The following is a 14,652-nucleotide window of genomic DNA, read 5'->3' on the forward strand; positions in this document are numbered from 1 at the left end:
AACAATTAATATTTCATTAAAATATACAAGTATTTCATTACAGCAAATTATAATTCGTACTAAAAAATCAATAATTTTGGGGAAAATTGTACTCACGAATTATTCATTAAAAATACTAACGGGCTTAATTATACGTCGTCTCAACATGCACAAACTCCCGAAGATTGAGTACGAACCGACACTGTATGAAATGGATCAAAACAAATAAGTATGAGGATCAAGTCTAGTATTAGGGATTGGCCGCAAGCGGAGGAATACCAGCACCGTACTCATACACTCATCATACTAACGTTAGATTTGTATTGCGAAAGATCCATCTTTTTTTCCAGAGGCCTAAAGAAGCACGCCTACTTTTATAACAGTTGATTCACTGCAATCAAGCAAATCTGCCGTTCTTCTGTTGTTGAAACCGATATTCACAAATTCCTCGAGTTGTATATCATCGTTTTGATCTATTTTAATTTGTGATTGAAAATTCAATGAACGAGTACGAGTGCGAACGGTCGACGCACCTCGACTCTGTGATTGAAAAGTTCACGCCCGCCCACGATATAAATATGCAAGTTTGGCTGTCACTCAAATGGACGATCTCTGAGACGACGATCTCTGAGTGGGCGATCTCTGAATGGACGATTTCTGAATCACGACGATTTCTCAGTCGCGGCGGTTTCTAAGTCAACGGCCATTTCTAAATGGACGGTTCCCGAAAATGTGGGTGTGTTTGCGCGGCAATCTCTGATTATACGGCCTGTGTATATATCAACGGCCATCTCTAAATGGACGGCGCCTCACGTTAAACGGCGATTTCAAAATGAACGGCTGCTGTATTTGAGCGGCGATCTCTAAGTGGACGGTTTCTGAGCGAACGACCATTCCTATTTGGACGGCGCCTCGTGTTGACCCTTTCCGCGTTCCATATCTTCTAAGCTAAGCCCAACAAGATTGTCCGGATAGCTTGAGACACGAACGTGAATGGGGAGTGTATGTTAATGCCCCATGTCCAAGACTTGCACTATAAACAACAACAACAATAATCAAAACGGTCTTAGAAAGCTTTCATCTGTTCACTGTGAGTGAGATCAAAAACAAAACAGAACAGAAAAGCAATAAATACAACCTGTTTGCAACTTCTCAGACAGTGTATCGTTTGGTCATTTTATCCTTATTTGAAAATTAGAAGAAATAAAGGAACAGTTTAGTGATGATATGCTTTGTATTCCTTTTCTTTATCCAGAAATAAGAAATCTGTGTAAGGTACCCCGAATCTTTAATCCAACAAAGCAATTTTTTAACCTATAATATTACAATATTTATAATTATATATTTTTCCCCTGCTACTTCCGGTGTTGCACTCATAAACACAATATTACAATTTTACTCCAAGTTGGCAATTTTTTAACCTATAATATTACCCTATTTATAATTATATCTGTTTTTTCCTGCTATACTTCCCGTGTTGCACTCATAAACACAAACTTACAATTTTAACATGAATATGGATGGCCACGATCCGCATTAATATCACAGTTTACGTTGGATTTATTAGGTGCCAGGAAGATTTATATCGTATTCCTATCATGGTTGTGTGGGCAGGCTATTCGTTTAAGACATATTTCAATTTACTTTCTTTAAGCGAATAAGACTAAGTTTCATTGTTTTTCCCGAAATCTTTATAAGGGCGAACAATTGGTAGTAAGAGTTCTAACTGAGAGAGGCCTATACACCCCCTTCCCGACACCCCCCCCCCCTTCGTCGCCCTCGCTAGTTACACCACTGCAATGGACAATACCGACTATTTTAAGCATGAATTGTCAGTCGAGTGCAATTGTAGTTGCATACGCGCACCATCATCTGTATTTCTCCTCAAACATCGAAACAAGACGCTTTTCCAGTTTCTAAAGGTCAAACATTTGCCTCAATTCCTCAAGTAGCCTGTCATTGTCATTGTCGACACTTTTAAATTTAATTGTTAATTCGTCAATTTAAGGGAATTATTAACTTTCGAGAAAAGATTGTGACCTTGGAAACAGCATCTGAAAAAAACATATGTTGGCGTAAAACGGTTATACGATGTAGTTTACCGAGAAATATTTTCTGCCTTTGGTTTGTAACGATGAAAGGCAACTCTACAAAAACGATGGCGCTCTTTTTAAAGAACATCACGGCCAGTGGACTTATTATGGCGAGAGAGTCAGCCCATAGCTTTGATCAGCTCACAGCAAGCATATTTATGGAAAGAGCTCACATAAATAGGACTCCATGATCAAGCAAGCGCAATTTTTGTTCGTGGAATATAGCTACGTCTCTCGGGAGGATGGTTATGCCAGCCCCCTCCCCCCCCCCCCCCGTGGTCAACTCAGCTTTCTTTTAATCAGGCTTGTTCTTGACTATAGTTAAATGTTTCCATTTCTATTAATTGCTTGTCTACTTTGCACCATATACTCGTATTTTATCCCTTTTTGCTGCATATTTTTCGCTATACTGCAGGAGCTGCGCTACGCACAATTTGATAAGACTTGTTACCCACCCCATCCCCTTCCTTACCTGCAAGCGCAACTTGGTTGTTTCGAATAAATATTGAGCAGGTTGCATACTGCCCTACTGACCGTGACACACGTTTCAACTCAACCGTATCAACCTGTAGTGGTGTTTGTGTGAGTGTGTGCGTTTACGACTGACTAGTTGCGACACATCGAGATTGCCATTTTATAATATGTCGCATCACGGCATTTGTAAACTCTTCATATAGTATTTCCTGACTGACAGTTTACAATGTGTGGCAGGTCATAGCTTGCAGTGTACTGTGGTGGGTTCACTCCTGCTCAAATTAACCAGTTTTAACAAACGTAACCGATCGCGGCGGAAGTCATGTTGCATGTTGACCTAGCCGAGAATCGGTCGCTAACAGAAAACAGTCGTTCGGGCGTAGTGCGCTCACGACGATCGATCTGCATCAGGTTACAGGGTTACAACCCCGACACGACACTTTAATGTTCTGTCACAGTCATTTAACCTCCCCTCGAGAGACAACGGCGGACGGCATGTCATCTATCTTCTCCGTCTGCCAGCTACAGGAAAGGACAATTACACTGTTAAAAAAAATTGTAAATTTACAGTAAATTCCTGTCGATTTTTACAGAAAAAGCCGGTTTTCTATATTTACATGTAAACGTCTGTTATTTTAACAGACGTTTTCTGTACAGCAAGTGGTTTACACAAAATTGTAGTATTTTTCCCTCCAAAGAAAATTTACAGGAAAATCCTGTAAAATTTTCCAGAATATGTCAGTTTTTAATATTTACATGTAAAATTCTGTGATTTTTACAGACGTTTTATGTTACAGCAAGTGGTTTACAAAAAATTGTAGTATTTTTCCCTCCAATGAAAATTTACAGGATAATTCTGTAAAATTTTCCAGAATATGTCAGTTTTTTATATTTACATGTAAAATTCTGTGATTTTTACAGACGTTATGTGTGTCATGTACTTTACAGAATAAGTTTGTTTTGCAATCTAATGCATGTAAAATTGGAATTTGAAGAGCGTTATACGGAAATATTCTTGAAGGTGGAAACACGTTACCAATATACAATGGTATACAACAAAATCCATCGTGCAGTAACATTACCGTTTGGCAAAGAAAAGAATGAAATCCAACCATGAAGCTATTACCGATAGCTCCATGATCCAACCCACAATTACCAGTTAACTTTGTCCCTACAGTCGTTTTCTGCCTTAGTGTTACATAAACTTACATTTGAGCAACAACCCCCACCCCCGTGAGGCTCATCAATGACCCTTAATTGTCCAGCGAACGAAAACAATGTGAAAGATAACCTTGAAGGGTCTGTAGGTCAAATATGTGAAATCTAACCATTTCAAGAGTTTTAGTAACGAATTACTTGTAAATGCCTAACGTGTTAACTAATGAAAACGACATAGATGGTACTGTTCCAATTGGTTTACCGTTTGTTTAAGGAGTATACAACTTCCGAAATCCTATCAAAACAATTACTGATGTGAGCTGCCAAGAATACAATGCCCAGCCTTCAAGATGTAGTCTAATTCATTGTTTTAATGTTAACTTGTATTGTCAGTACAACATGAACCGATGACAATTCCGTGTGCTCAATGTACGGTCACACATGCAGCTATTTATAGCTAAATGGGTCACCGAACGTATCAAAATGTTGTTAAATATGTCTAGTTCAGCAAATGTCATTTCATTCATCTGAACCACCACCCCCCCCCCCCTCAACCCCTCAACCCCTCCTCCCATTCGACCCAGCCGGTCTAGCTCGATGATTGGCGTCAACGTGTCTGTAACAGCTATGACGTCTCGCGCACAGGCGGGAATTATTTTGATACATGGGCGGCTGCCGTTGGCTTTCCCGGAAAACTTGGCTACAGTCCAGCATGCAGTCACATGACCCAAGTTGGCGCGATGAACGTCCAGTACATGCTGCGCTGTTCTGTACATTATGATTGATCGCATCTCGCATTAACGTACGTATGAAGTGTATAGATTGCACAATACAATACTACAGCGCTTCAAAGTACGTCGACACGAGAGGAAAACAACTGCCGTTGCTGTCCAGTAGGCTACGCACATTTCCACACCAGAACAAGACTTCATTGAGTACTTCGTCAGACGTGAGTGGTAAATTTATTTGAACTATATGCCACATTTGCATTATTATTATCAACAAAACAACTTTGAAAGTCTGGTCATAACAAAAAGTTAGTTTATATTTTAGTTATAACCGTAGGGCCCAGTGCCTATAACGTAGACTAGACGAACGATAATTAAGAGTTAGACAACCTATCGTCGCCCTACCGTGCATTTTGATATGTGCGTGTGAAGCTTAGCCTTGCTTCATGTTGTTTAGGTTAATATGATATAATATTATAAGGGTGGGTACATTGTAACTTGTAAGTTAATTGGTGCTGATAGCCTACATACATGGATGATATTGGCTCTCATGTGGCATGTAATATGAAGTCTTTAGATTAGCAAAGGTTAATTAGCCTTTTAGAACATGACTGAATTTGAAAAGGCATAATTCATGTTTCTTTCAAATGATCAGTTTTGATTAGCTCCAATCAATAGTGAAGCAGGGCAGAAATGTACACCTGTAAAATATGCAATACACTAACAGCTACTATCCGTAGCTATGTTGATCATGTGAGTTCCCATAGGAATATACCTCGAGTGAGATTTCCATGTTGTTTTGTTAATTGTGGCTATACCCTATCAACTTTTGCTGCAATGAAGATTCATGTGACTAGGTATCACCGCCATCTTCAAAAGCAAACAGCAATTGCAGCAAATCTTCAGTCAGTTAACCTGTCATTGATTTGTACGTATGAAATCTGTCAAAAAGAACTCACAGATCTGTCCTCATATTTGGCACACTTAAAAGCACATATAAGAAAAGGCCAAATTGTATCTTGTCCATATAAGAAGTGCAAAAGAGATTTTTCAAAAACCAGTTCATTTACAGCACATTTGTCACGTTGTCACAGAAACTGGGGAGCTGTAAACATTTTGGAGAAATACAAACTTTCTACTTGTGATCATTGCTCTTTGGATCAAGATATACCTCTAGACACTAACTGCTTTGATGTGTCTACAGAGACTGATAGATTTGTCAGTGAAAATGACATAAGCTGTGATTTCGAAAACAGTAACAATTGCCAAGGTAGGGCGCAAGAAACAGGTCAGTCTAGACTTCAATTTCAACAAAATTTTGCCTTGTTTCTTCTGAAACTTCAGGCAAAACAACTTGTTCCATCACAAACAATTCAAATGATTGTTGAGGAGCTTCAAACTATTCACAGTTTATGTCAACAAGATCAGGTTTTGAAAATTACTCAAAAATTGAGAGATGAGGGTTTAGCAGAAGAACGTATCAAATGTGTAGCCGATTATATGAATGAGATAGATGCATGGATTGCTATTGATAGTTGTAAAGGAAAACTCAGAACGCAGCACTGTAGAAAAGAGTACTATAAATCAGCATTCAAGTTTGTTGCTCCAATTGCAATATCACTAGGGAGAGATTCAGCACAAAAAATGCATTACTATCATTACATTCCAATCAAGGAGAGCATTCAATTGCTCCTTTCAGATGATTTTGTGTTGGGACAATGTCAAAGTAGGCACCAAAGTGAAGACTCATCTGTTCTTACTGACATAGTGGATGGTACAGTTTTTAAAAAAAATAGTTTGTTTCAAAGTTATGAAAGATCTTTATCCATCATTCTCTATCAAGACTCATTTGAAATCGTAAACCCACTTGGGTCGGCAAGAAAAAAACACAAAATACTAGCAATGTACTTTACACTTGGAAACATCCAACCTGAGTACAGATCTGTTGTTGATGCAATGCAGCTTGTGTTTTTGTGTAAAGAAGTTGATTTTAAGGTCTTTGGGCAGCAGAAGGTTTTTGAGAGAGTGATAAATGATTTGAAAACCTTAGAGGAAGTTGGAATAGAAACAAATGACGGGGTGGTCTGGAAAGGTGCGCTGTCTTGTATATTAGGGGATAATTTAGGTTCCCATTGTATTGGGGGTTTCATTGAGAGTTTTTCAGGAACTAACATGTGCCGCTACTGTTTAATAACTTCACATGACTTCAAATGTAACGCACCATATGCTGTTGGGAAGCCTAGAACCAAGGAGGAGTATGATTCTTGCATTGCACACCTTGAAGATCATGAAGAAAATCATCATCAAGGAATTAAATTTAATTCATGTTTTAATTCTTTGAGGTATTTTCATGTGTGTGCACCTGGTTTGCCACCATGCCTGGGGCACGACTTGTTTGAAGGAGTTGTTGATTACGATGTAGCCATGTTTATTCAATACTGGATTAAACAAAAACATTGGTTCACATATGCAGATTTGAATATAATGTTGGTACAGTTTAAATTTCAAGGACGCGATGCAAACAATAAACCTGCATTTGTAAATTTATCAGGTAACCGCTTAGGTGGTCAGGCCGTTGAAAACTGGAACCTTTTGAGACTTCTTCCAATTATTTTGAGTGCATATGTGAAAGATCATAATGACCTTGTATGGAGACTCTTTCTTCTTTTACGAGAAGTTGTTGAGTATGTGTGTTCTCCAAAGATTTCACATGAGCAACTTGCATATTTAAGGGTGATAATGGAGGAATACTTGACTGAGAGAAAACGACTCTTTGCTGATACTCCCCTCAGACCAAAACATCATTTCCTGAGCCACTATCCAGATTTAATTATTAAGTTTGGACCATTAATGAGAGTGTGGACTCTACGCTTCGAAAGTAAGCACTCCTATTTCAAACGTTGTGCCAGATCTGCACAAAATTTCATCAATGTTACACAGTCTTTAGCAAATCAACACCAGTACTTTCAAGCTTATAACAGCTCAGGGAAATTATATCCTGATAGATTGGTTATTGAAAATGCCACATCCCTCAACATAGAATGTTTCATGCCTGAAATAAAGCATGCTTTGCAGGCAGCAAATGTAAAGTTTGATGATTCTGTTATCAGTGACAGAGTTCAGATGTTTGGCACTTCTTACCAGAAGGGTTTCTTTGTAATATGTCAGTGTTCTGATACATGCTTTTCAAGTCTTAAATTGGGTTGCATTTTGTTTGCAGTTGTTGAAAGCCAAAATATTGTGTACCTTGTCGTAAAGATGCACAGTGGATCATTCAATCACACCACTGGAGTTTACTGTTTGCAGCCTTTGAATATAGTGTCTTGTGTGCAGATTTCTAAGCTTGCTGATTATTTTCCATTGTCGGCATGTTTTGTGAGAGGAAGGCTTTTGCTTTCACTAAAGCATAAGCCATTAGCTGCAGTGCTTTTATAGGCATGTAAGTGGCAAATGCTATACAACTGGGGCGTATTTTCATTGACTTAAGATGGTGCAATGTATCATCTTCTCTTAGAACCATGCTAATGAACTTGAAGCATTACATATATGTACTTGTTAAATAGCTTATGCATTTGTTGATATTACTGCAGAAAAACTGTTGTAAAGTTAGGAAATAATTATCAATTAATATCTAATTAAGGCTTTGTGTTTACATGTAAAGTGCCTTCCATTTAAAGAACTATGTTTGAGTGCAAGCTCAATTATGGAACAACTAGGTGTATATAATGGGCCTTACAAAGAAACTTATAGTAAGCAAATGTGGCGTATGAATTATTCTGAATTGAGAAGGAACTAAAACCTTCACTTCCATTACTCAGGTCTGAGGTTCTCTTGTTAAAATGAGCGTGTCAGAACAATCAGATGATACAATTTGTCTTGAAGATGTTGCTTCATCCATAATGCTTTCCATAATGGCTGCTGGTGTGGAAAGTGTGTGCGATCTCAAGCTGATCACTGATGATGACCTTTCCAGTGTACTGAAGCCAATACAGAGGAGAAAGCTGTTACTAGCATGGGCAAACAAGGCAGGTAAGCAGAAATATAATTGCACTTTCTAAATATGATTATTCTCCTTTTTTTTGAGGAAAGGGGAGGTTAAGAAGTAAGTTACAAGAGGAGATGGAAAAATGTCTAAATAGTAAGTACATGTGATACACAGAAGTTTCTCTTATTGTCTAAGACAGTTGCTGGTACCACAAATTGAATAAGGAAACTGGTCTCATAGTACATCATTAGCATTTTTGTAATTCTCTAAAGAAAATTTTCTGGTTAATTATTAGTATTATACATTAGATTTGAATTTTTTTAAGTAGTTTTCAAGTAGTGAGCAAATAGAACACACAGAAAACACCAGGTCAAACTAATGAAATGATACACCACATACCCAAACTAAAATATTTATCATCAAGAAAAGAGGAAACCCTTCTTTTTAATTCAAATTAAACATGTTGTTGTTGTTGTTGTTATGTTGTTTGTAGAGTATGTTGAAGTTCATATGGGAGTATGACAAGGCTAAAGGTCACCTTGAAAAACAACCACTATGGGGTAGTATGGGGTACCTCAACTCTGGGATCATACTTGGCCCCCACTTTGGGGTCCAAATAAGCGGGCACTACGCAAACGTCTGCAGTGACCAAATAATGCCATTGACGCAACAATTTGATATGTATGAGTGTTACTTTGCCCCAAAAACACTTGTATCCAATAATCAACAAAAATTGCCCCAATAATTTCACACTTTGGCTATACTGATTGAAAGATGCAGAGAACTGTGGCAATGGCTTGCTTTCCAAACAGTATAAGAATACACCTTGACAACTTAACAAACTATAAAGCAAGCCTTGTCCGATGCTTATGCACAAGGTCCATATGGCATACGGTACAGTGTGTACAAAGCCATTGCCTACGTCAACAAACAAGCAGCGACTTAACCTATAATATAATAATAATAATAATAATAATATAATAATAATATAATAATAATATACAGGGTTTTTGTTAAGAAATGAAGTAGGTGGGTCAAGTTGAAAAGTAGATGGGACTGTCTGTACGCGGACATGGGGGAGGGGTCTAAGCCGGAAAATTGCAATTTAAAAAGTCTCTAGATGCAAAATGGTTCAATATACAGTTGTTTGGTCAATGATATTGCCCCCTCCCAATCACCCCTTTCTTCTGTCCTATTTTTCTTTTTTTCTCCTGAATTTTTTTATTAACACTCGGGTCATGGAGCCTAGGGAGGTAGCTATGCCACTGAACGGAACTTAGCAAGGGTGTGACGCACTTGCTGCATTAAATGAAGTGCGATCATAACAAAATGATAATAGGTCTACGGTACTACAAAGTGAGTAGGATTTTACTGCCAAAAAATACCCAACTAGGTCTGTGATAGAACCTTCTGTTTTTTATTCAGCTTTTATCTCTGTTGAGCAACAATTTGTATGTCAAGAGAAGCCCTTTGCCTACCTCTACTCTCACCCACCCCTCGGCCTCATCTCCTCGACCATACTACTAATGTTCAACTTCTTGTAGTTTTTACCAACAGTTAACTGCTGTGACAGTTTCAATCACACCTGATCTGGTTGTGGGTATTTACTCCTCTCGATTTTTTTCGTCATTTTTTTATTTATTTTTTAAATTTTTTTAAATTTAATTTTTTTTTTTTTTTTACTGAGCGTCGCAAAGTAGCCGGGTCATGTACGTGCAGTAAGCGGGTCATTTGACCCGGGTCCCGGCTACTAACGAAAACCCTGAATATAATAATAATATAATATATATAATATAATAATAATAATATAATATAGTAATAATATAATAATAATAATAATAATCAGCAGTTATTTTTACGACGCTTAAGCGACCACAAATGTGGGAGAAGACCGCAAGGGCTTATGAATTACAACTTACACGTCGGGCGGCTTCCAATTCAACATTTTAACTCAAATTTGGAATCTTTTCAATTTAGAAAGTCATTTCAGATGGGAAAACCGTAGATTGCTCTTGGTTGAAAAACCCACCTTACTATGATCCGGCCGGGAATCGAACCCCGAACCTCCCGATTGCTAAGCCTCATTGCTTCAAATGCCACCGCCTTTATCTTCTCGGCCACAGCAACCTAAACAGACGTGTCAGAGAATGCCCCTGTTGCCAATTGAAGATATGCTTGATTCGATAGATTGCGAGCTTGAGTGCTGCCCCTGTTTGTTGTGTAAATGCTGATGTTCTGTGAGTGTCCAAAAAACTAGTACCTTAATGCAATAAATGTCTGTTATCAGGAAATAATTTATCAAGGTTGTTTATTCATTTCATATCATCTACTTTCATTGATGTGACATATTTTCATTCTTAAAGAAAAGTTGCTTGGATCAGAATCTTCACAATCATCTGAACCCGACTCTGTGGCCAGTTCACCAGGCTGCAGCTGGGTGCCCAGTTCAGCAGGATCAAGTCCAGCAGCGGTAATTGCAGATTGGGCAGAGTCATTTAAAGTTGATTGGGATAAAATGCCTAAAAGCCTTACAAAATCACTCCAGAAGAAACAGAGACCCACTCCCAAAGATCGGCGTGAAATGATCAGAATATTATGCAATGACATAATGAAAGTTGAGTCAAGTCCAGGACGAAAGCACCTTTCTATTATTGCACAGAAGATCGTTCGTGAGTTTCCAGAACCCTTTAAAGATGACATTGAAGGACTTGTTGTTGGTAGTGGATATGCATCCCTTCTTACACAGTTGGAAAACCGTATGAGCAATATCAATAGAGGCAAATTTCACCTAAATGTTGGTTACCCCCTGTTTGTAGAGGGTGAACAGAATGAAGCACTAACAAAGAAGCGTAAACTCAGCACCTCATATGGCTGCAAAAACTGGCAACCAGAGGACCTACCTGAAGGGGAGGATCGAGACACGCAGAGAAAAAAGATAGATGACTTAAAGGTGATGCATGAACTTAACATATGGGATGACAATGAGGTTGTTTTCCTCATGAAAACTGTATTTCCAACCATCCGTGCCAAGATAAACAGTCAGCAAGTTCCTGTATGTGCTCTCCTTGATGAATATCCTTTCTTGTTTGAGGAGGTTGGGATGATGGGACATTTTGAAGATTTAGTGGGCATCAAACTGAAATCAGTTCTCACTACAGCTTTTATAGATAAAAGTCCACGAATTCAGAAGTTTCTGCAAGTGTCAGCAAAGAAGAAGAAGGAGGTGCAAAATATAATAGCTGATGTGGAGAGTGCTAAGAAGGAAAGTGGTGATCATTCCCCTGATGTTCCAGGAATTATTCTCCTCCTCTGCAATCACCTTGGAGATAAATGGGACGATCTTTTCTACCTTGCAAAGGTAAGAAGTAGCTACCTTTATAAATCATTAAGCTTGTGAACAGTCTCAGAATAGCACTATTTGTCTGTGTTTTTGTGTTTTGCTCTGGTTTGTCGTTCTTAAACTTACAGTTATGTAGATGTATTGGTCAAGTTGATTGACTTTATAACGATTTTCCTCTGCGATGTTCACTGTTTGTAGGTCAGCTGTAATTGTTGTGTATTGGGACTCTGAAGTCCAAAGTTCAGTACATCATATGCCATCAGTTAATTAAGGTCTTCCCCATTGTCATCATTTTGATTTCAGGGATACATATTGTCCCTCAGTTTCATTGTTTTATGTTATGCTTTGGAAGAAACTCCTGTTTCCCAGATGGCATCTTGAATGTTTTGTCCCACTATATAATAAGATAAGTATTCCAAACAATTTTATTGTTCCTACATTTACATTATGTTCAGGAAACCAGTACTGTGCAGAATATCACTAAGGATCTGAAGTCAACATCCCCATGCATCATTATTCAAGGTGAGAAGCATTTGGAGGATTTTGCTCTAAGATGCATTTCCTCCAGTACATATGCACTGCTCTTTTTCCCTTTTTGGTTTGGATGATAGTTGTAACATTTGAAATTTGTGATGGTGAGTATGTGTGCGTGTGTATGTATTTTAGTGATGCCTACCTTGTAAACACAATTTCTCATGAAAGGAAGCTTAGACAGATCTCATAGTTGGCATGTGGGTGTACCCGATAGAGTACAAGAAGCCTATTGTTTTTGGCAAAGGTCAAAGATCATTTGGGGTCAACAGAGGTGAAACTGAATACTTTGTAAACATGATATCTCAAGAAGGGAATCTTGGACAGATCTCATGTGGTATGTAGGTGTGGTCACTTGAATCAACAGGGGTCAAAATTTGGGAATCTTTGATTAGAGAAACTTAGGAAGTTATATGATGGCAAGTGTGTCAATGACACCCCATAGTGCACTATCACCTGTGGAAGACAAAGTCATGAGTCCATATGAGATTTAACTGGGAAAACTCTGTTACTGCATCAATTCAGCATGTATGTGTGCATTTGATGCTCAGCATGTAACATGAAACTCAAGAACTATAGCCCATTTTTGACTTCATATGTGGTAAAAACATTTTGGTTGACCATTGCAACATTTTCAATGTCATTTTTGTGTTGCTGAGGGTGCCTCAGTAAATCGATATATCAGATAAACTGTTTTTTCTTTCATATCCACACTGACAATATTGAAATCTGCCATCAACGAATATATCGAAATACCAAGTGCATCCGAAACAAACCTTGAATACCGGTAAAAATAATATTGAATAAAATATAATGACCCATTAGTGCACGCGAGTTGGAGTATATTCACGCTGCAACTGTAAAGTAGTGGTAGTCATAGCAGTGGCATTAACTTTAACTGGACATTCTCTTAATAGTTCTAATTGATATTTATTTTTTGCAGGTCCAAACATGTACACTGGAAGAAAGTTTATGTTGGCAGTAGATATGGTTATTGTTAATGACCACATTCAAACTTTTGAAAGTGCAATGACCATGCTGTTTGCAATGTTTTCATCTTAAACATTGAGTATTCATCTGAAGGTGCAACTTTAATGGAGTTTATCCAGCGGTGAGTAGGCTGAAAGTACCCTAGTAATAGTTAACCATTGTTATTTTGTGTGGACATTCCCTTGACATGGAATGTAAGAGTGTATGCATATTATTAGCCACCTTCAAAAGATCAGCCGATCATAAAGGTACCAATAAAGAAAAAAAAATCAACAAATTGCAGTTAACTCTACTCCTAGGCAGATCATTGAAATAAATCATACTCTGTTCTCAGTTACAGCTGATTTACTTATTTTGTACTATTTGTTGTGGTCCAAGAATAACAGCAGCTTTGGTAACCTTTTGTAAACATTGATGACCTTTACATTATTTTCACCAATGGAAAGTTAGTGTAAATAGTTGAATGGCATGTTTTATTATTTTGGAAAAGGGTGGGAATGTATGAGTTTGGTTACTTACTGAGAACACCTGCACAATTTGTTTCAACTATAGGGTATCAGCTTAAACTGAACAAAATTGAAATTAAAAGAGGAGTCACAAATTAGCTCTTCTTTTCAGATCATGATTTCCTAGAAAACTGTTGAATTCCAAAGGCTTGTAAATTAAGACAGGTATCCAGCTCAATTGCTTCTATCAATGCCAGTGAGCACACATACAATTGGAAACTGAGTTGTGTCACATCTTACTATCATGTATGACATACTGTAGTGTAAATTTGGGACCAAGGGAAATTAATTGTTAAATGGTTTAATAATTGCAAACTTATTTGAACTTTATGACTTCACAGTTCTAATTTTGCTCCTCTTTGCAGCTGCTTTGTTGGATTGAATCCAGAAAAGGGAAGAAAGACCCCCAAATCCAAGAAGAGCTATCCTGTCAACCCAAAAATTTTGGCTTTGGTTGGAAACCTGAAGGAGTTTGAGTCAGATTGGACAGTCTAAATGCTTTTCAGGCACTTCCCGTGATTGGTCACATTAGTCTGACAATTTGGTAACTTTGGATTATAAATGTAGGTCACTTGGTTGATTTAAAGTGTTCCTAGTTGAGAAAATGTTAGCCAGCCTCTTGAGCCTCCTTAACTGGAACCATAGACTCTCCAGCTACAGAGAAGTCTCTTTTACAAATGAACAGTTAAACATTTATACAGAGTTCAAACTATTGTGTTTAACTTTGTTGGTGGATATTTACAAGGTTTTACTTGTTGACAAAATTGTTAAAGACTATTATTTGGTGCTATCATGACACCTTTCCAATAACTCCATAAACTCTAAACTCTTCCAAGCAGGTTCACAAATGTTAGAAAAGTTTTGAATC

General features: G+C 37.9%; 1 protein-coding gene across 5 annotated transcripts; it reads left to right on the plus strand.

Moving 5' to 3' along the window:
* Window positions 1-4,331: 4,331 nt before the first annotated feature.
* LOC139975450 (uncharacterized) lies at window positions 4,332-14,332 on the plus strand. 5 transcript variants are annotated; one of them, XM_071983475.1, is made up of 6 exons: window positions 4,537-4,653; window positions 8,251-8,461; window positions 10,781-11,775; window positions 12,213-12,279; window positions 13,232-13,399; window positions 14,150-14,332. In XM_071983475.1, exons 2-5 carry the CDS (start codon window positions 8,272-8,274, stop codon window positions 13,348-13,350), a joined length of 1,371 nt encoding a protein of 456 aa, XP_071839576.1. In that variant the 5' UTR covers window positions 4,537-4,653; window positions 8,251-8,271; the 3' UTR covers window positions 13,351-13,399; window positions 14,150-14,332. The 5 variants fall into 5 exon arrangements, with proteins under 5 accessions (XP_071839638.1, XP_071839705.1, XP_071839576.1 ...); XM_071983761.1 differs by having other exon boundaries at window positions 8,251-8,457; XM_071983537.1 differs by lacking the exon at window positions 8,251-8,461 and having other exon boundaries at window positions 4,332-4,660.
* Window positions 14,333-14,652: the final 320 nt, after the last annotated feature.

Source organism: Apostichopus japonicus, chromosome 1 (genome assembly GCF_037975245.1).
Source record: "Apostichopus japonicus isolate 1M-3 chromosome 1, ASM3797524v1, whole genome shotgun sequence".
NCBI classification, from domain to species: Eukaryota; Metazoa; Echinodermata; class Holothuroidea; order Aspidochirotida; family Stichopodidae; genus Apostichopus; species Apostichopus japonicus.